Source organism: Euprymna scolopes, chromosome 24 (genome assembly GCF_053919585.1).
Source record: "Euprymna scolopes isolate OS-2025 chromosome 24, ASM5391958v1, whole genome shotgun sequence".
In the NCBI taxonomy this organism is placed as follows: Eukaryota; Metazoa; Mollusca; class Cephalopoda; order Sepiida; family Sepiolidae; genus Euprymna; species Euprymna scolopes.
Genome location: NC_136505.1, coordinates 107442527 through 107464351, shown reverse-complemented (window position 1 = coordinate 107464351; position 21825 = coordinate 107442527). Strand labels below are relative to the sequence as shown.

The 21825-nt window shown below is 32.8% G+C and overlaps 1 protein-coding gene across 3 annotated transcripts in view; it reads right to left on the bottom strand.

The window, feature by feature from the left end:
- LOC145246893 (uncharacterized) overlaps positions 1-21825 on the bottom strand; it is a 90200-nt gene that overhangs the window by 25104 nt on the left and 43271 nt on the right. Inside the window, exons 1-3 of one of the 3 annotated variants that reach the window (XM_080108763.1) lie at positions 16139-17944; positions 9792-9988; positions 2491-2634 (exon numbers count right to left, since the gene is read on the bottom strand). In XM_080108763.1, the coding sequence (XP_079964889.1) occupies positions 2491-2634; positions 9792-9988; positions 16139-16605 (808 nt within the window). In that variant the 5' untranslated portion in view covers positions 16606-17944. Of the gene's footprint in view, positions 1-2490; positions 2635-9791; positions 9989-16138; positions 17958-21825 lie in introns of those variants that run through there. The other 2 variants (XM_080108765.1, XM_080108764.1) reach the window with 2 other exon arrangements.

The following is a 21825-nucleotide window of genomic DNA, read 5'->3' as shown; positions in this document are numbered from 1 at the left end:
CTTCACTTGCCACTTGCTGATGAGGAGACTTTGTTTCAAAAAATACTATATGTCAAAATTATTGTCCATGATTTAATATCTATCTCAATAAAAACATCGTTTCCGAAACGATCGTACAAATTATTGACTTTGTTGTTGTTCCTTCTTATGAAACAGATTTTTAATTTTTAATTTTAATTTGAATTTTAAATTATCAATCACATTGCTAAATATTAAAGTAGCTCTAGTATATTTTCCTATCGAGCTTATTATATATCTGAATTACAACGAGCACTGTTCTTTTCTTGTATTTTAATTAAATTAGTAATTTTACTATGACATTAAAATACACTCTGCTCATTAGACTACAGTTCTAATCCCCTTTAAATTCATATATATATATATATATATATATATATATATATATATATATATATATATATATATATGAGCAGACTGTTAATAAAATATGTTAAAAAACACTTTGAAATGAGTTAAAATCATATTTAATCTGAAAAGGAAACACTAGATAAATGGATTGTGCTTAATCTGCGGAGTTTCGAAGAAATACTCTCCTTCTCATCAGAGGGTAGGAATTAGAAAAATGAGGGATCGGATTTTGCATGCAGAAGTATTTGATGAAACAACAATTTTAATTCTTTACCTCTTCTTTGCATGGTCGGTTATTTATCTGCATTTTCTGCTTTATTCTTTAAACTTTCCTATCTAATATATCAATCTACCCACACTTTCATATCTTGTATGTATATTTATTTATATTTTACTATATGCATTTACTTACTTTTTTTTTTTTTTTTGCTTTTTCCTGAATTTGCAGATACCGGCCATCCTCTCCCCTTAAATAATTTTTATTTTATTTTTTTATTTTATATTTTATTTTTTATTTTTTTGTTTATTTATTTTTTTGTTTATTTATTTATTTTTTATTTATTATTTATTTTCTATTTATTTATTAATTTATTTATTTATTTATTTATTTTCCATTTAGTGTCTTTTAACAATTCTTGCTGACATTTTTTTAAGTGATGACCTGTACATTTCAGTTGACCTATATTATTTTGCCCTATATATTTTTTTTCGCGCCTTTAACATTTCCTGTCTGAGTAATTTTGACATTTGTTTCCCTTTATTTTATATTTTATATTTAACTTTATCATCATTTTTTTCTCTCTCTCCTTTTTTTCTCTCTCCTCTTTCTCTCTTCCTTTTCTTATTTATATTTATGTCTCGAAAGTAGAGTTAAAAGCATATCTTATTTTTCTTTTATTAATATTATTGGAATCTTTTCTTTTTCCCTTGTACACATTTTTGTGAATTATTCCATGGATTTCTGCCTTTGGATTATTATGGACTATCTTCTTCGAATTACGGGATTCCTTGGATTTTACTTGTGCAAATTGAAATTCTTTTAACTTTTTTGAAGTTTTACATTTGGATTTTACCGTCACTGGATTTTTTATCTTCCACCAGACTATCCATTCATGTGTAATCACCTTTTTCTTCACCATATTCCCTCTGCTTCACTGTTTTTGTTATCAAGTAAGATCTTTTACTTACTTGTTGTTTCATCAAATACTTCTGCATGCAAAATCCGATCCCGAATTTTGCTAATTCCTACCCTCTGATGAGAAGGAAAGTATTTCTTCGAAACTCCACGGATTAAGGACTATCCATTTATCTAGTGTTTCCTTTTCAGCTTAAATATGTTTTTAACTCATTTCAAAGTGTTTTAAACATATTTTATTAACTGTCTGCTCATATTATAAGCTCTATTTCCTATTTGGTTTTATCGAGCTTTTATATCTGGCTGAGATAATTTTATAAATATTAATTCTTTAATATTTACAATATACTTTAATTTTACCATCTTGGATCATTTTGGTAAATTTAATTGTAATTTTTATTTTATATATATATATATATATATATATATATATATATATATATATATATATATATATATATATATATATATATATTAATGTTGGGACGATTAATCGGGATTGGAAATTGGAAAAATCGGAGCTTTTGTGGATATTAGAATTAGTATTAGAATCAGAAAAAAATTGAGTCTATTTTCCGATGCCAAAATCGATTCCTTAATTTTCTTTTTAATTTGATTTTGGTTTAAGAAACATCTTCCACTGCTTGTAATAATAATAAAATAATAAATATTTATTGATTTAAACTTCCAGTAAGACTAAAATCTCTGGATAACCCCCTCACAAATGTGTTTTTATGTCTGAGAAAATATTTGCACATTTAAGATACATTTTTACAGTAATCGGGACAAAATAAAACTTTTAGAGTTAAATATTTCGAGATTTATAAAGAATCGGAATTGGTATCGGTAATTATATCAGAATTGGGAATTTAGTACAGAATCAGTAATTGTATCGGAAACGGGAAAAATATTGAAATCGTCCCATCACTAATATATATATATATATATATATATATATATATATATATATGATTCAGTATTCTTACCTCCAAAGATTCCAAGAAAAGGCAATAAATAGAAAACATCTCTGGCAAAGAAGCAGGCGCCGACTCCGACGGTCAAGAGGATACTTCCAGTCACTCCTGTGATCCGTACGCCAAACTTGTTTATGAATATTCCAGTGAGCAAACCTGGATTAAAGCAAAATCAATATTAAAATATGGACGATGATGATGATGGCAATAATGATCATAGTCATAAACATTATCTGAGATTTCATTGTCATGATGATGATGACCATCATCATCGTCATCACTATTTTCATCACAATCTGAAACTTGTTCTTCTTACTTATCATAATCATCATCATTGGCAGCAGTAACAGCATCATCATCAACAACTAAGACTTGTTCATTATCATGATCATCATCATTATCACCTAAGAGTTGGTCTTCATAATCATCATCATCATGTTTTGGTATTCGAGGTGCTGGCCACTTGGTTCATTCTGTGTGATATGATCCAAAACGTATTCTTTGGATACTTCGGACGATTGTTCTCATCTTTAGTGTCATTTTCACGTTTCGGTCAATGTAACGTCCGACCTCCTTCTTCAGGTGTATCATGTCGAACTCAGGAATGTTTCTGTCAAATTCGGGAATCTGAATGTAATTTCAAACGGAACCCTTTATTTACTTCGCATGGATAGCATGCTCTCGATCCATCAGCCATGAGTGGATAGAGGTCTTAAGAAATTCGCAATTGTATTTTTCGGTCGCCCGTGCCGAGGATTGAACCTTCAACCTTCAGGAGAATATCGCTTTTACAATTAGAGTGTGGGCAACTGAAAAATACAATTGCAAATTGCTTAGGACCTCTATCCAGTCATGGCCCTTGTGAAGTGAATAAAGAGCTCCATTTGAAATTTCTATCCAAATTCCCAAGTTTGGCTGAAACTTTCCCGAGTTCGACAAGATACACCTGAAGAAGGTCGAAGGTTACATTGAACGAAACGTTGTGAAAATGACACTCATGATGAGTCTGAATAATCCAAATGATACGAATAACTAATCCCGAGCTCATAAATTCAGAAATATTAATTAATTAGTTAATGAAATATTAATTAATTAGTTAATGAAATATTAATTAATTAGTTAATGAAATATTAATTAATTACTTAATGAAATTCCATAACATCTAGTAACTATTTTCTAAAGCATATTGTATCCTATATCGTCTAATACCATTAAAGCCCTCTTCTAACATATTTAAAATGCCATAATTATCTAATCATCCACTAGATAACCCTCTCTTCCACCCCTCAATTGTATACATCATACACAAGATCCCCTTAAATGTCTATTTCTAGAGATCTTTTCTTTATGTTGTTACCTAGCACCTTTCTCCCTCTTCTGATGAGAAGCATTAAACTTCGAAATGCCTCGCATAAACAGCATTCATAACTCATACACACTATATCGTATTCCTTTGATTAATAAGTGTATATAAAACCGTAACAGAAATATTAGATATATTTCAGATTATCTGTATGTGTTGTGCTGTTGTTCTTGCCCCAACTCTTATAATATAGGAATCCTAACACCTTTAGTATCCAAACAAAGAAAACGGAAGTAATAATCAGCGTAAACATATTTTGAATTCATGTTTTAATTGAAATAATTAGTTTTCCCTACTGTATTAAAGCACTCTTAACGATAGCTTTTAAATCGGCATCTCTAGTTTCAACCTATCACAACAAGTACATTATGAATTGAAACAGCAAAACATATGCACCGTAATATAACAAACTTGAAGACTGACACTGAAAGATTTTTATTTGAATCTACTCCAAATGAATCAAAAGGATATATATGTGCATGTCTATATATCTATGTGTGTGTGTGTGTGTGTGTGTGTGTGTGTGTGTGTGTGTGTGTGTGTGTGTGTGTGTACGTATGCGTATACATATATACGTACATATGGATATCTTCAAATTAATTATCTAAACTTATTTTATATATTAACTTATTTATCTTTTGCCGCTAACGTCATATCATTTATTTTTTTAAATCCATTATTCTTTATGTTTTGATTTTGGAATTTTACTTTAAACACTTTTCTGCCACTATTCTTACAATTACCAATCAATATAATTATTATAAAAAAATTATCAGTATGAATCATCATTAATATCGCAGTCACCAACGTGTATTCCCCCATTACCTTCGATTTTTATTATCATTATCACAATTAGAGGTGATTATATCTAAGCACTGAGGTAAATTAATTATATACATTTTGAGCTTTTATTATTATTATTATTATTATTGCTAATCAACTTTAAAGTTTTTTCTACTATATTAAACCACTCTTAACAATAACTTTTAAATCGGCAACTCTTATCTCTGACTAATTTCAACCTATCACAACCACCAAGTACAAATTGTATGAATTGAAACAGTAAAGCATATGCATGGTTATATAACATAACCTTAAAGAGTGACTGAAATATTTTTATTTGAATCTCCTAATAAATAAAAAAAAACATATATGTGCATATATATATATATATATATATATATATATATATATATATATATATATATATATATAATAATAAATTCCACAGCCACACAACGTCACAGCTCACAAGAGCCATGACAGTCAACGAACCGGAAGTTCAAGACTCCTTCCAGTTCATTGACTGTCATGGCTCTTGTGAGCTGCGACGTTGTTTGGCTGTGGAATTTATTATATACAATCTCTCACATTCTGAAAATCATATATATATATATATATATATATATATATATATATATATATATATATATATATATATATAACAATTAGATCACTGTCTAACTGACGTAAATGAACATTTAAAATGAAGATGTTTAAATTCAATGCTATTTCACACGGTTAATGATAGCCGAATGGATTAGGTCTCCGCTAATCGAGTCAGAGATGTCTCGTGGTGTAGGGTTCAAATCGTTTGACTGGTATTAATCATGACACCCTGCACTGAAGATTCCCGAAAGGATGAAACACTAGTGTCTGTAGGTATTTAATTATTATAGTAAAATATAATTATATATATGTGTGTGTGTGTGTGTGTGTGTGTGTGTATATATATATATATATATATATATATATATATATATATATATATATATACTCTAGAATAATGCAATGCAATAGATCTAATGGTATGCAAATCCAGTGATTATCTTACAAAATATTATTGGCTGTAATATTTTATAAAGACAATCCCAGCTAAATAAAAATTGCTCAGAGCAAATAGATCATAATTTAGTAATTTAAATTTTATGATGTGAAATGGTTAAATTTCAAGTCTAGAATTTTTATTATATGCAAGACAAAGAATACATTTTAATAAGTATATATCCTGTAAACATCGAAAACCTATAGGTTAAGGAAATATACTTCTTAAAATGTATTCTTTGTCTTGCATTTAATAAAATTATAGATTTGAAATTTACCTGTTTTATATCATAATATTTAAATTACTAAGTTATGATATATGTGTGTGTGTGTGTGTGTGTGTATGTGTGTGCATCCGCACATGTAACTTTCATTAGACTTTAATTGATTAATTTATTAATGAAATCCCATAACATATAGTACCTACTCCGTAAAGCATATTATATCATATATCTCGTAATACTACTACTATACTACTTTAAAATACCATAATTATCTAATAATCCACTAAATAACTCCCTCTTCCACCCTTCCATTGTATACACCATGTGCAAAATCTCCATTATATGTCTACACATGTCTATATTGTTATTTAGCAGTTTTCTACCTATATTGTATTCGTTTGATTAATAAATGTATATACAACAGTACATAATTTTCTATTATTTCTCTTGTATCTAAGCTCCATCTGTATGTCATGATATTTATTATATCGAATCGCAAAGTCCCCATTTAAAGAATGCTTATGAACCTCATTAATCCTATAATACATAGTCCAAATATTTATCTATTTCCCTTAATTCATCCACTGAAATTTAGGCACTAATATGTATGTTGTATCTCATATCAAATCTCTCTCAAACTTTTTAATGATGGATGCTTACTCTTAATAGAAATATCTGCAGATGTGCTAACGGTTATATCTCATAGGATTAGTGAATCTCTCGACAAAGGCTTTCTTTCTAGGGCAATTGCTCTTGACATATTAAAGGCCTTCGATAAGGTATGGCATAAGGGCCTACTTCACAAGATTTCCAGCTATGGTATAACTGAAAATGTTTTCTCAATCATTAAATCATTTCTCTCTGATAGGCACATAAGAGTAGTGGTTAATGGGCAGAAATCAGAGGCCCGCAGTATTAATGCTGGAGTCTCTCAGGGGCCCATCCTTGGCCCAACTCTCTTCCTGATCTACATCAATGATCTCCCAAAACACATACTTAAATCATTCTTTGACATCTATGCTGATGAAACGACCATCTACGGCAACACATCAAAGGCTGTAAATGACAAAGTTCTCTCTGATTCTATCTCCCCTGATCTTGAGCGCGTAGTACAGTGGGGGAAGAGGTGGCTGGTTACTTTTAATGCATCTAAAACCAAGCTCCTATCTTTACATCATCAACGCTCTGATCCCCATCTGGCATCAATTGAAATGGATGGCTCTCGTCTTGGGGAGGCTCCTTGTTTTGACAAACTTCTGGGCTTGACCTTTACTCCTGATCTGAAATGGAACACGTACATCAAGTCTGTTGCCCAGGTCGCTAAGAAAATTGTGGGATCCTTCTACCGCTCCAGAAGATATCTCACTGCTGATGCAATTCTCTATCTGTATAAAAGCCAAGTACGTCCAAGGATGGAGAACTGCTACCACATCTGGACAGGAGCTGCTAAAAACAGCCTATCCTGATTTAACAGAGTACAAAATAGACTTCATGGCTTAGTGGAAGATGCCCTTTTCTCTTCCCTGCAACCTCTCTCCCACAGAAGAGACGTTGCCAGCCTGTCTTTGTTTTATCGTTATTTCCATGGCAAGTGCTTGTCTGAGCTCCAATCTCTGGCCCTCCCCTCGCCAATCTTTCATGAAAAACACCCGTCTAGCTGAAACCACTGTCCAAAATTTCCCCCACTCTTTATCTGTGCCTAAATCAAAACGTAGATTCCATGAACAAAGCTTCTTTCTTAGAACTGCACGCCTGTGGAACTCACTTCCGTTTGCCTGTTTCCCACCTGACTACAACTTGGATGTCTTCAAGTCCAACATAAACAAATTCCTGACAAACCGCCCCCTTAAGTAAGACACTTTATCAAATCTCCAATACTAATGAGTACTACGATACTATCCCATTGATTACTGTACACGCAATAACCCTTATCCTCGAGTGGCTTCCGGGCCTTGATTAGTGGTGACCTCCATGTAAAAAAAAATGTTAATGTTTTTAGCTAATTTTTCGGTATTTGTCATCTGAAGGGTCGAGCTTCAAAACGATAGTGATCTTGTAAAAACGGATTAATACAAAAGCAATTTTACTTACAAACGGATTAATACAAAAGCAATTTTACTTACAAATGGATTAATACAAAAGCAATTTCACTTAAAAACGGATTAATACAAAAGCAATTTTACTTACAAACGGATTAATACAAAAGCAATTTTACTTACAAACGGATTAATACAAAAGCAATTTCACTTACAAACGGATTAATACAAAAGCAATTTCACTTACAAACGAATTAATACAAAAGCAATTTCACTTACAAACGGATAAATACAAAAGCAATTTAACTTACAAACGGATTAATACAAAAGCAATTTCACTTACAAACGGATTAATACAAAAGCAATTTTACTTACAAACGGATTAATACAAAAGCAATTTTACTTACAAACGAATTAATGCAAAAGCAATTTAACTTAAAAACGGATTAATACAAAAGCAATTTCACTTACAAACGGATTAATACAAAGAAATTTCACTTACAAACGGATAAATACAAAAGCAATTTCACTTACAAACGGAATAATACAAAAGCAATTTAACTTACAAACGAATTAATACAAAGCAATTTAACTTACAAACGGATTAATACAAAAGCAATTTAACTTAAAAACGAATTAATACAAAGCAATTTCACTTACAAACGAATTAATACAAAGCAATTTCACTTACAAACGAATTAATACAAAGCAATTTCACTTACAAACGAATTAATACAAAGCAATTTTACTTACAAACGAATTAATACAAAGCAATTTAACTTACAAACGAATTAATACAAAGCAATTTTACTTACAAACGAATTAATACAAAGCAATTTAACTTACAAACGAATTAATACAAAGCAATTTAACTTAAAAACGAATTAATACAAAGCAATTTCACTTACAAACGAATTAATACAAAGCAATTTTACTTACAAACGAATTAATACAAAGCAATTTCACTTACAAACGAATTAATACAAAGCAATTTTACTTACAAACGAATTAATACAAAAGCAATTTAACTTAAAAACGAATTAATACAAAGCAATTTCACTTACAAACGAATTAATACAAAGCAATTTCACTTACAAACGAATTAATACAAAAGCAATTTAACTTAAAAACGAATTAATACAAAGCAATTTAACTTAAAAACGAATTAATACAAAGCAATTTCACTTACAAACGAATTAATACAAAGCAATTTCACTTACAAACGAATTAATACAAAGCAATTTCACTTACAAACGGGTTAATACAAAGCAATTTAACTTACAAACGAATTAATACAAAAGCAATTTCACTTACAAACGAATTAATACAAAGCAATTTCACTTAAAAACGAATTAATACAAAGCAATTTTACTTACAAACGAATTAATGCAAAAGCAATTTAACTTAAAAACGAATTAATACAAAGCAATTTCACTTACAAACGAATTAATACAAAGCAATTTCACTTACAAACGAATTAATACAAAGCAATTTCACTTACAAACGGGTTAATACAAAGCAATTTTATTTACAAACGTATTAACACAAAGCAATTTTACTTAAAACATATTAATAGAAAGCAATTTAACTTAGTAATTAATTCATACTAAAGTCGGTTCACTTAATTAATAATATTAAATGATTAATTCAAAAAGATTTCAATTTCGAATTTCACTCACTACTTCACGCTGAAGTAATTTACTTTAGAAACTAATTCATACGAAAGTAAGTTCACTCATTAAAAAAAAACTTATGACGAATTAATAATTACAAACGGATTAATACAAAGCAATTTTACTTAGTAAGTAATTCATATTAAAGTAAGTTCACTCATTAAATAATTAACACGAAAGTAATTTTACTTACCAACAACTCCAAAAACACCCGTTGGAAAAATCACAATGAATGTTATCCATTCATGGTTCTTGACAAAGTAGTTTTTAAATTCTACATTGTAGATAGCAAGACTTGCAACAAAGCTCATAATTATTGCATTTGCCAAGAAGGCTGTCACACCCACGAGGATTGCTTCGATTTTTTGACCGCGGCTGAGCTTAGTTTTACTGAAAAAGATAAAAAATACAACTTTTCAAATAAAATAAGTATCTCTATCTCTACTATTATATAAAAGAGACTTTGAGTGTGTGAGTGAGTTCCTCATAGGTTCCTAAACGGCTGAGCCTATCTTTTGCAAATTTCGCACAAAGCTAATTTATTGTGTTCTTAGATATGTTCTGTACAAAAATTCATTCGATAAATATCAACAATCGAAAAAATCTGATCCTAAAAATAGTTTTTCTTTCTTATAGATAAAAAGATAATCATTTTTACAGGGGGATATTTTACGTTACACCGACCAAGGGAGATAATAAAATCTTAGCAATCATTTCTCACTAAAAAAACAGATTTATTATAACCTGGAGATATAGCTAAGTGCTAGAGAATTCGATTACAGATTGCATTGTATTATATTGCATTGTATTGTATTATATTGTATTGTATTATATTGCATTGTATTGTATTATATTTTATTATATTGTATTGTATTATATTGCATTGTATTGTATTGTATTATATTATAAAGTATTGTATTATATTATAATTATTGTATTGTGTCGTATTGTATTATATTGTATTGTATTATATTGCATTATATTGTATTGTATTATATTGCATTATATTGTATTATATTGTATTGTATTGTTTTGTACTGTGTTGTATTATATTGTATTGTGTTGTATTGTATGGTGTTGTATTGCATTATATTGCATTGTGTTGTATTGTATTATATTGTATTGTATTGTATTTTGTTGTATTGTATTGTGTTGTGTTGTATTGTATTGTGTTGTATTGTATTGTGTTGTTTTGTGTTGTATTGTATTTTGTTGTATTGTATTGCACTGTATTGTGTTGTATTGTATTGTGTTGTTTTGTGTTGTATTGTATTGTGTTGTATTGTATTGAACTGTATTGTGTTATATTGTATTGTGTTGTGTTGTGTTGTATTGTATTTTGTTGTGTTGTGTTGTATTGTGTTGTATTTTTATGGTAAAACTAAATGTGTTTGTCACCATCTCAAATTTTAACACCATGACATCATTTCTAACAAACTTTTCAAACTTAACGACTAAGGCTGGGATGTTATAAGTTTTCATTTCGATTTTAGCTGATGGCACCCAAGTTATATATATTTTCAACTTTTGAAATCACTACTATATATTAGGTACAATATAATAATCAAAAGGGTATTGGCTCCAATAATAATGTTATACCGGCCTTTCTATGCATAAGGGAAATTACGCCAGTCCTCACTATATATATATATATATATATATATATATATATATATATATATATATATATATATATATATATATATATATATATATATATATATATATATATATATAGTGCAAGTAATTTCTTCACCGGTGGGAAGGAGCGACAGTACTCCACTGCGTAGCTAAGCGCTTGTCAGTTATACCCGTATTCTTACCTTTGTACCTATGATGTTAATACACTTCGTTTGTTAAACCAACCTCGACTTGATTTTCTTCTTTTACTATTGTGTTACGACACAACAAATAATAAATACGAAATCTGCATGCATTAACATATCCTATTTAAGTGTATTATACGATCGGGCAATACCGGGCGGCCTTCTTGCATATTCTTAAAATGCTACTTACATAGATGGTCTGTCTGAAATAGTTAATAAATTTCTGTTGAATTTATATTAAAAATTAATCTCCCATTCTAATCCTAAATTCTGAAATAATTGTGTGTTTTCTTTTTTCAAGAATTTTTTTTTTTAAATTGCCTAAAAAAAAACAAAATGTCATTTTCAGGAGTGGAGGATACTAACCTACAATTGCCCTTCGGGACAAAATCACAGTGTAGTATCTGTTCTTCAGATGCTGCACTTCAATTTCTTGTTCTCTGTCAGTGGAGGAGAAATCCTTCATGACCGAAACAATTTTTATTTTTGTTCCTTTTCTCCACGTTAAAAAACGACCCTGGTGTCTAACTCTGTCCCGTGGGGAGGCATTGTAAATAGGAACAATTATTTATAAAAAAACCATTTTCAAGTATTTTTAAAGTCCTCTGGTAATTTTTTTTTACTCTCTTTTCACCTTTAACACTCACATTTAAAATGACGACTTTTATAGGTTTTCAGGTATGCTGAAAACGAATATCACATTTAAATTTTGAGTAAACAAATAGTTTTCTGGATATTAAGACATTTTTTCAATGTATTATTTAATAAATTTCAATGGCGTTCGCCATTCTTAACACGGGAAGGAGGGGGGTTTGTAACACGCAAGCACATTAGTACTTTTCAGTTGAGAAAAAACGTGGCCTAATCAATATTCTTCTAACATGTAAATATACTGTGTCAATCGCTTTATTGCAGATTAGTAAAATATCAATCGGGACAAGATCAAAGTGTAGTATCTGTTCTTCAGATGCTGCACTTCTATTTCTTGTTCTCTTTCGGTGGAGGAGAAATCCTTCACGACTGAGACAATTTTTATTTTTGTACCTTTTCTCCACGTTAAAAAACGACCCTGGTGTCTAACTCTGTCCCGTGGGGAGGCATAGTAAATAGGTATACGTCATACAAAAATGAAAATTATATCATCAAACGACTCCTTTAAGGTTAGTTATTTCTAAAAAAAAAAATTTTAATTCATGCGATATTCACGAAGTTATGACATTTTATTCTTTATCGAATAATTTCCACTGTCCATCGCTTTATTGCAGGTTTCTTAAAATGTTGTGTTAGGGCAAAAATACAATGTCTTGCGAACTTTACTTTTTATTATATTTTTCTGCCAAAGAATAATAAACAAAAACATATCCTAGGTATGGGCTAGATATAAATTAATTATTTATCGACATATCCACCATTTTAAAAAAAAAATAACTTAAAACAACCTTTTGTCCCCCGAGGAAGTCAATTCTTTGATCTTAAAAGGAGTTATGGCTCTAGCAACATCAACTATGTTCCTCCACAAGGCATCGTTTGAAGTAAATTGCTTTCCTCCCTCATAAACTATTTTTTTAATATTGACCAGAGATATTCAATGGAGTTAAGGTCTGGAGAACACAGTGATTAGGTCATGAGAGTTTCCCCAACGAATTCCATAGATTGAAGGAAGGATGCAGTCGCCTCAAGCAGAATGGGATGGTACATTGTCATGTATAAAAATCATCTGAAAGCGACGTGATAATGGTAGGTCATCTTGCCATGTCGACAAATGATTATCCAAAACGGCTGTGTACGCATTGCTGGTAAGCTTTACACCCTCTGGCGCTTGGAATGGTCCAACCAACTTATCCCCAATGATTCCCAGCCAAAACATGATGCCTCCACCTCCTTGTTGGCGATGAACTCTGTAATGGGTCAGAGTTCCGTTCGGGTTTCAGACTTTGGTCAATCTATTCGGACTGTCTCGTGTAGCATGGGACTTATCTCTAAATAGGACCTGTTGGAAATCTATTTTTATGTAATTCTGCATCCAAGCCATTCGTTTTTCTCTATGTCGTTTGCTCAATAGAGGCATTGGAAGAGGTTTGATGTTTCTGGCAATCTCATTCAACATATTGGATCGGGCATGTCTGGATCTTGGAGCGATTCCAGCTTTTGCAAAAATGAAAGCACTTGTGCTGTTTGTGATTCGGTTGACTTCCCTACGAATTTTTCAAATATCACGATCTAAAAGGTTTCTTCTGATGCCCTTATTTTTCTGGATTTGGTGTTCGGGTTGTTCAAGAATGCGGCCAAGGTTTCTGGATCCCATTCCAGCTCCGTGGCTAAATTTTTAACGGACAATCCTTCTGCGAGTCCAGCAAATATCCTTTGCTTTTCAGTAACCTTTATTTGCCAGATTTTTTTGGCATTGTAACAGATTTGCAATAAAGCGATGGACAGCAAAACTAAAAAAGTAAAATTTCTTTGATAATAAATAAAATGTCATAACTTCGTGAATATCGCATGGATCTGAATAAAATTTTCGGAAATAACTAAATTTAAAGCAACCCTTTGATGGTGCAATTTTCATTTTTTTTGTGACGTATATTTAGGGAAATATTGATATTTTACTAATCTGCAATAAAGCGATTGACAGTTTAAATGTTATTCTATATCAATACAACGATCTCGAGTTCTTTGTCAAGTGTCGTTTTTTTCCGGACTTATTCATATTTTGTATGTGAAGGTTTGATTTCGTGAAATCAGAGATCTTGTTGTTTTTTTTTGTTTTTTGTTTTTTTTTACACAGGAGACACCACTTACCATGGTCCGGAGGCCACTCGAGGATAAGGGTTATTGAGTGTACACAAATCAATGGGATAATATCGTAGTAATCGTTAGTAACGGAAATTTGGTAAACTGGATTACTTAAAGGGGGCAGTTCATCAAGAATTTGTTTATGTTGGACTTGAAGACAAGCAAGTTGTAGTCGACTGGAAAGCAGGCAATCGGAAGACAGTTCCACAATATGATTTAGGTAGGACTATCCCGGTGTGCTTATTTTTTGTTTTTTACACAGGAATCATCACTTACCAAGGCCCGGAGGCCACTCGAGGATAAGGCTTAATGGGTACACATTAGTCAATGTGATTACAGTGTAGTAAACATAAGTAGTGGGAATTTTGTAAATTGGATTACTTAGGAGGACGGTTCATCAAGAACTTGTTTACATTGGACTTGAAGACAATGAGATTGCAGTCAGTTGGAATGCAAACAATCGGAAGGCACAGATAAAGAGTGTGGGAAATTGTTGATAGTGGGTTTGGCTAGACGAGTGCCCACCGAATATGTCAGCCTATGTCACGGTAACATATTGAGCGAGTTTCTAACAGTATGTTGTATAGTTTTGTTTTATTTTTAACTCATTTTCTCAAACGCACCGTGTTCAAAGGAGAGTTGGGCACCATTTTGAATTTTCCAATACATCGGTAAACACTATGTATTTCGAGCTGAATAAACATGTTACATTAAATAAAAACACTAAAAAAAGTATCCGGTTAGGTAGAAGAGTAACTTATCTTGCCTTTGATAACATTTATTTATTATATCTTTGTTTTTTGACAACTTTTTCGAATCTATGTGTACAGTAATACAAACCCACTTTTTTTTTTCACTAAAAACACAATAGTAGTTGTTCTACTCGGTGAATTTTCGTAAGTTTTGGATATGTTACTATTTTCGACATGACAATTAAGTACGTACTATTGTTTTTGCTTAAAACGATATTTTTTTTTAAATCAATGTATTATCTATATTTTAACAATTACCTTTAAATTAATACTGAAATGAAACAAACAATAACACGTGCAACATTTTTTCAATGGGGATGCGAAATTGCGTGTCACCGTCGACTTCCTGTACGTCCTTACTAAGCAATGAGTGGATATGCTCATTGCCCAATTTGACTTATCTCCCTTGACTTAAATTAAAAGTTCGACATTTTAAAACACAAAAATGTCAGAACGTAATTGCAGATGATTTTCTTTATTCACAATGTTTTCCAGATCGTTTTTCGTAATTTTTTGAAATCTACACTAATTTCGACATGACGCATAATAACGTTTTCACCTGAAATGCGTTTGTTCAAAATATCACCAAAACGAAGCCCGATACTTGTACAGTTTAATCAAGACATTAAAAAAATAAAAATATCGGGAAAAAAAGTTTAGATTGTACGTATTCGTTTTGGAATGAAGTTCTCCGGAAAAAAATCACTTAATTTGATCGAGTGGTTTCTTTGGGGTTTTTTTTTGTTTGTTTGTTTGTTTGTTTGTTTTTTTTTTTGTTTGTTTTTTTTTACAGCGGAAAAACACGTTTTTACGACAGTGCGCTCGTGGTAGCCATGTTTAGATTTTTAGAACACGCCACAGAGAGATAACTTGGTTTAAATCGCCGACCCCCTCTTCCCCATGTTAAATGATAGCTTTTCTTCCTAAAAATCGAAACATGGCTACCTTTTGATCTGGAGCAAATTGTGCTTTTCGCTGTAAAAAAAAAAAAAAAAAAAAAACTACTCGATCAAATTAAGTGATTTTTTTTTCGAAGAACTTCATTCCATAACGGATACGTATAATATAACTTCCTTTCTTTTTCGATATTTTCATTTTTTTTTTTTTTTTCAAGTACCCAGAACACAAAATAAAGTATAAAGATTTATGAAATAAGAAAAAATAATTACCTTTTCTGCTTGACTTTTTCCCCACGTTTTTTTCGTTTTTTTGTCAAAAAAAGGGGGAGATTTTGGGTCAGGTTAGAAAACCCCGAAAAAGTTGAATGAACAAATGGCAAACACAACTCCACATCATCATTATCGTCGTCCTCGTCGTCATCATCATCATCATCATCATCATCATCATCATCGATACAAGTATTATTACTTCTTTTTCTAAACTTGCCATGAAATCTATCATTATGAGCAGGTTTGCATTTTTGGCCATTATTAAGATGATCGTGTCCATTATTTGTGTCCAAGTCTCGGGATATCTCCGTGTAAGAAGTGTCGATGCCCTTGACTCTCCCCAAAGGGGGAGGTGAGGGGTTCTGACGGCGGCACATGGGGGTCGTTGGATCAACATTTTGGGAAAATTTTTCTTCATCATCATTCTTATCATTTCGATTTATTGGTGCGTTTTCTTTAAAATACATCTTTGTTACCTTTTTTGGGTTTTTTTTTTTTTTTGCTTTTTTTTTTGTTTTTCTTGAGAACGAGGTGGGGGGCGTCTTATATAATTTTGTTGTTGTTGTTGTTGTTGTTGTTGTTACTATTATTATTTTTATATTATTATTATTTAAAAGATATTTTTAAAAAGCGAAACAGCGCTAAAATAAACGTTAAAAAGCCTCTCTCTCTCTCTCTCTCTCTCTCTCTCTCTCTCTCTCCCTCTTTCTCTCTCTGTTTTTTTTTTTCTTTTTTCAGATCGGTTTAACACAGTCCCTCGAAAAAAATGAGGAGGCACTTTAAATGGTTACAAAAAAAAAAACCCTTGATCGAAACTAGTGCGACCAATCTACCAAGAAGTATTAAACCAATACCCCCTCCCGAAATAAGGAGGCGATAATGCCCGGGAACGAACAGCAGAACTCATGCTACACGCCAATCCAAAGTCAAAATATCTACTGTAAAATAAATAAATAAATAAATAAATAAATAAACGAGATACCCCCTCCCTTCCCGATCCTTTCAGGTTTTCTGTTTTTGTTTGTTTGTTTTAATAAATAATGCGATTTTTTACATGTGGGGGGGGCTGTCTTTCCTCATTTATGCCGAATAAATAAAAGTAGATAAAAAAAACGATGATGATAGATATATAATTACATACTTGAATCATCGATATATATTAAAGCAAATCAGCGTCAAAGAAGCGCATTACAAATATATATTTAGAGATAGATAGATACATACATAGATTAAGAGAGAGGAGGGGGGAGATGAATAGGAACAGAGAAAAATGAGAAGAGAGAGTGGGAGGAGGGAGATAAAACATGCGTGAGAGAACGTGTGCGAGAAAGAGGAGTTATAGTAGCAATAATAGTTATAGTAATAACGTAATAGAAGTAATAGTAGTTGTAGTAGCGACATAATCTCGTTGGCACACACAGGTTCCCGTTAGATCACCGAAGTTAAACAACGGTGAGCCCGGTTAGTAATAAAACGGGTGACCGTTTGGTAATTCCAGGTGCTGTACGTGTTCTCCGCTTATCTCGGCATTGTTTCTAGCCAGTCTTGGGCCTCTCCTTGCCGCTGGCTGGACCCAAAAGCAGTGCCGATTCATGAGAGGTGAGGTTGCAGATTGCGTAACCCTTGCCTCACAATTGCAGAGTTACCTTTACAGAGGTGCTCATTGTCTCTTGAGACTGAACGGGGCATGGAGTAGTAGTAGTAGTAGTAGTAGTAGTAGTAGATGAGAGGGAAAGGAAGAGGAGATATTGTGACGCTGACGTGCGTGTCCTGTCAGAGCTTCTTTTCATCACTTAAGATTGTTATGAATCCATCTGTCTCTCCTCCAGCTACGGAGTAGGTACTAAATTAGACAAGACTCTCAAGCCTTGGTTAAGCAACCAATCTAGGAGAAAGAAAACTCCGAAACAATACTAGCCCTCCCCCTTTCTTTTATCACGGTGTTGTTCCCGGTCGTCTTGAACTTGTTCAATGACAATTCAGAAAAATGTGGTTGGGATCAGACAAACATACAGGAAGTATCCATTGTCTCTTGGTAAAACCATGTAATACGAGTAAGTCATAGTAACGCTTGCTTCGCTTCGTTGCTGCCGACCGCAAAACTTTAAAACAGTGGCCTGTATTCATTACTATTTTTAGCTGTGTCCAATCATTTATTGACGAAGCTCTGTCGGTCGGTATACAAAGTTAAATTTCACATAGTATTTTTCCTAGTCTGCCACGCTTAAGTTTCAAGTAGCATTTAAATTTGCTTAACGTTGAAATAGAATCTTTGTTGGTCTGTCAGGCTTACGTTTTACATAGCATTTGTGTTGGTTTGTCACGCCCAAGTTTGAAAAAAAATTTCTTTGGTCTGTCATGCTTAAGTTTGAACTAGAATGTTGGTCTGTCGTGCACAATTTTGAAACAGGATTTTTGTTCGTCTGTCATGCTTATGTTTGAAATAAAATATTTGTTGATTTGTAATGCTTAAGTTTAAAACGGCATTTTTATTGGTCTGCCATGCCTAAGTTTGAAGAGCATTTTAGTTGGTCCGATATGCTTAAGTTTGAAATAACATTTTAGTTGGTTTGTCTCGCTTAAGTTTCAAGTACGATTTGTTTTGATGTATCATGTTTAAGTTTGAAATAGAATCTTTGTTGTTCTATTATGCTCAAGTTTGAAATAGGAGTTTTGTTTGTCTCTCATGCTTAAGTTTGTAATAGCGTTTTATTTTGGCCTGTCATGCTTAAGTTTCAAACAACATTTCTGGGTGTGTCAGCGGAACTCGACGCCGGCCCACAAATCCAAAGAGACCCAGGCTTTACTTCAGAAGGAATGCTACGACTTTGTACCCTTCTCTAACTGCCCCCCCTTCTCCCCAGATCTGAACTTGCGGAACTACTTTGTACATCACCAACATGACCTCCCACAACACCAAAACCAGCCTGATCGCTTTCATCCGTCGAGTATTCGCCAAGGTCTCGCTGGCACTTGTGGAAAAGGTATTTTCCCAGTTCCAGACCGGTATCGAGCCAGTGATTGAGGCTGAAGGCCGCTACATTGAATAGATGGCAGCTCTACTACATAATCAAGTTACTTGAATTAATTTTTTCGATAAAAGTTTTAAAATAAAACTGTGGTGTTGTTTTCTTTAAGGTGATAATTTTATCGTTCCACCCTGAAGAACGGCAGTTTTATTGGTCTGCCATGCTTAAGTTTAAAACAACATTTCTGTTTTATTTATTCATTTATTTTATTGCGGACTATTATCCTCATCTTTCTTAGTTGTTCTTTCGCGACGTTTCAGCCAACTATTCCTCTGGCCTTTGTCAGGTGGTAACCGCGGCAGGATAGGAATTCCTAATTTCCTAACTGCATTCTCAGCAATTACTGCCTTCCATAGTTGTTGTTGTCTCACCACGTTTTGGCCAAGTAAGCCTCTGGCCGGTTTTTGGGGTAGGATTGAAACCGCTATTTTCAGACAATGTTCACCTGGAACTGTAGAGATTCAACGTCTCTAACCACTGCGCCACAAGCCCTGTCGCGGTTACCACCTGACGAAGGCTAGAGGAATAGCTGGTCGAAACGTCGTGAAAGAACAACTAAGAAAGATGAAGATAATAGTTTGCAATAAATAAATGAATAAATAATACAAATACTCATCTCAATAATGAGTTCCAATTAATTAAATAATATATATACCATTCAGTACGGACCCGACCACGGAAGATCAGATAATAAATGAACGTGGATTTATAAGATCAAAAAATCCAACATTGATCGCCCTTTGAGGTTCATGGCGCAGTGGATAGAGACGTTGAATCTTTACGGTTCCAGGTGAGAATTGTCTCCGGCCAGAGGCTTGTTGATTTTTCCAAGTACTCTAACCACTGCGCCACAGATCCTTGCAGACATTTCTAGTCTGAATTTTCGGAGCCTTAAACCTAAATTTTTTTCTAGCTATGAATATCACTATATTATTATTAATTTTACTAGCCGGACCTGTGGAAATTCCACAAGGGACTGATTCATATGTAATATATTGATGTTGGCATTCTGTAGATGTTCAGTGTAAATGGAGACGCTCTGATATTATTGTAACTATTTACTATGCCTCCCCACGGGACAGAGTTAGACACCAGGGTCGTTTTTTAACGTGGAGAAAAGGTACAAAAATAAAAATTGTCTCAGTCGTGAAGGATTTCTCCTCCACCGAAAGAGAACGAGAAATAGAAGTGATTGTAGCTCTTTTGTTAAAACTGCAAAAGTATTTATACAAGCCAGCAGCGACACCCGGTATAAGTACCTCTATAAGGCCACCATTCGCCCATGTATGGAGTATTGTTGTCACATTTGGGCTGGTGCATCTGCTACTAGTTTCTCACTCCTAGACAAGGTCCAAAAGAGAGTCGCCAACCAGATAGGTTCTGAACTGTCATCTAAGCTTCAGTCTCTGTCCCATCGATGAAATGTTGCATCCTTCTGCCTGTTCTACAAGTACTTTAACGGTGAATGCTCTGATCAACTGCAAGCACCTGTACCCCCTCGACGTAAATACCCTCAAAAAACCCAACAAGCAGCAAAATCCCACACCTTCACGGTTGAGATCCCTAGATGTAAGAGAGCTTTCTACTGGAGTAGTGTCTTCCCCAGAACCGGTCGGTGTCAAAACTCCTAGTGAGTAAATAATAATAATAATAATAATAATAATAATAATAATAATAATAATAATGCAGACTACAGAGTGAGAATGAGGGAGACGAAGCAGCGGAGCAAATACACGGAACTGGCCAGAAAGCCCAAAGGGATCTGGAAGATGAAAAAAAATCAAGATAACACCATTAATAGTAGGAGCGCTAGGAACGATACCGGAAAAAATTTGGAAAAAGATTAGGAGAGATTGGAATCAGAGGGATGGCTGAGAAGATACAATATTTAACAATAACGAAAACGGCTGAAATATAAAGGAAAATCTAATACACATGATTCAAAGATGTGAGTTGAACACATAGAAACACAAAGAAACATCACATGGGATCATGGAAATTGAAACTGCATAATTGTGAGTTAATCCCCCCCCCCCTGCACGTGTTATATAGTGGCTGAGAGATATTGTTCTTTATGTAAATCTGTTATAAACGTGTAAATTGTATGTAGGGAATGGCGTAACTGTTCAACTCTCTCACCTACGATGCAACATATACACAACGAGAAAATGAAGTAAACATATAAACACGTCTTACAATGACTAATTCGTTTCTTCATCAGTCAAAGGAAAACGATTTAACTATTAAAATTGACATAAAAAATAATTAAAATGTCAGCCATAAAATGATGACCCCCGACATTAACTGCCTTTTTCATTTTCTTCTTTTCATACAAAAATTCATTTATTTTTATTTATTTTTTTTATAGTTTTTTTTTATTTATTTATTTTATTTATTTTTTTTTTTTTTGCTAGAATGACTCATTGTACGAAAGGTCTTCGTCTATCGTGAACATATAATGACAATATCGTTTGCTGATGATGTTACGTTGTAGAGGGGCGATTGGAGTACATGCGTAATAGATGTTTAAGCTAGTCTTAGGCCTATATAATCTACCGCTTCTGCCTCCTGCGTGTATGCTACCTTCTTGTGCCCCCTCCCCGTTGTTTTACAGAATGCGTGCAAGTGACCAAGCGGCTGACGGTATAATCATGCTGC